Below are 1,223 nucleotides of genomic sequence, written 5' to 3' on the forward strand. Positions count from 1 at the left end.
ATTGCAAAATTTTATCATGTCCTTGTACAATATTTCAGCTTCTTCTCTAAGGCTTAAGTCTCGACGGCTCATCTTTTCCGCATACGAGACGTCAAATGTCTTCTTATTATACTTTTTGGATACGTTTTTTGATATAAGAGTTTGGTCTTCACGAATCGGTTTTAAATTGTACCTTTTGATAAACTCTTTGCACACATAACTTTGAATTTCCTTCATTTCATTATAATACTCGGCCTTTAAAAACCACGACCTAATGTTTCTCTCGATAGTTCTTATTTGTAAGTTGGAAAAATAACTTGAACACTTGAATATTTCGTCAATAAAAGTCCTGGGTATTTGTCTAAGAGGAAACATTGCGTTTTCGTGGTTTTCACTTTCAAAAAACGACTGAATGAAAGGCTCTGCAAATTTTCTACCTTTGTAATCTTTGCATACGATATATGTTTCTGAATTTCCGGACTTACTGGTGNTGTAATCTTTGCATACGATATATATTTCTGAATTTCCGGACTTACTAGTGGCTGGTTTCTGAATTTCGACAGATTTAAATAGACAACAAAGCAAATATATTCTACAAATTGTGTTACATTCGAATATCGTAAACGTTTTTAATACAAATGATCCTCTGTCTTTTAATATGTTCAAACCTACCATTACCTCATAATTATGTAAACGCATGACAGTACATTCTTGTTCATTTGGATTATTTTGACAATCTATACTTCCATCGGCCGTTACCAAACTTACGCCGTCTATAAATCTTTTAGAAACCGTCTGCAATAAGTGTTCGTGATACTTCGGTTGAAATATGTCACCAGTATAGTCCGGACCGAATTCCCATTTGTCTAATGTGTTTAATATTAAGCGGTCATCAGTAATAATTTCAGGTTGGCCATTGGATTCATGGTACGGGTTAAGTGTCATGGCCAACCAATCGAAATTTAAATTACGATGATTTAGTGATATGTAATGATTCAGCGCAGAAATAAATGCNGTGATTTAATGATATGTAATGGTTCAGCGCAGAAATAAATGCTCCGGGAGCTTCACAGAGATGTACAGAGTTGAAATTAGCTTTGGATGTATGTTCTTGAGTAATCAAAGTAGAATTACCTAAGATTTCATAGAACTTACACCAAGCCTGAGTCAAAAAATCAGGACGTATATTTTTCTTAAGATGACCAATGACTAATCCAGCAGGATTCATTTTGGTTGTATGTGCA

At 34.3% G+C, this 1,223-nt stretch overlaps 1 protein-coding gene across 1 annotated transcript; it reads right to left on the reverse strand.

Annotated features, from left to right (window-relative positions):
- Positions 1-28: 28 nt before the first annotated feature.
- LOC126909992 (cap-specific mRNA (nucleoside-2'-O-)-methyltransferase 2-like) lies at positions 29-1,213 on the reverse strand (the record flags this gene model as incomplete). Its single annotated transcript, XM_050692393.1, has 3 exons — positions 29-442; positions 494-966; positions 1,010-1,213. Coding segments are annotated over 3 exons (1,091 nt in total), but the record flags the coding sequence as incomplete, so codon positions are not given.
- Between the last annotated feature and the right edge of the window lie 10 nt (positions 1,214-1,223).

Source organism: Daktulosphaira vitifoliae, unplaced genomic scaffold (assembly GCF_025091365.1).
Source record: "Daktulosphaira vitifoliae isolate Bord-2020 unplaced genomic scaffold, ASM2509136v1 Scaffold_2841, whole genome shotgun sequence".
NCBI classification, from domain to species: Eukaryota; Metazoa; Arthropoda; class Insecta; order Hemiptera; family Phylloxeridae; genus Daktulosphaira; species Daktulosphaira vitifoliae.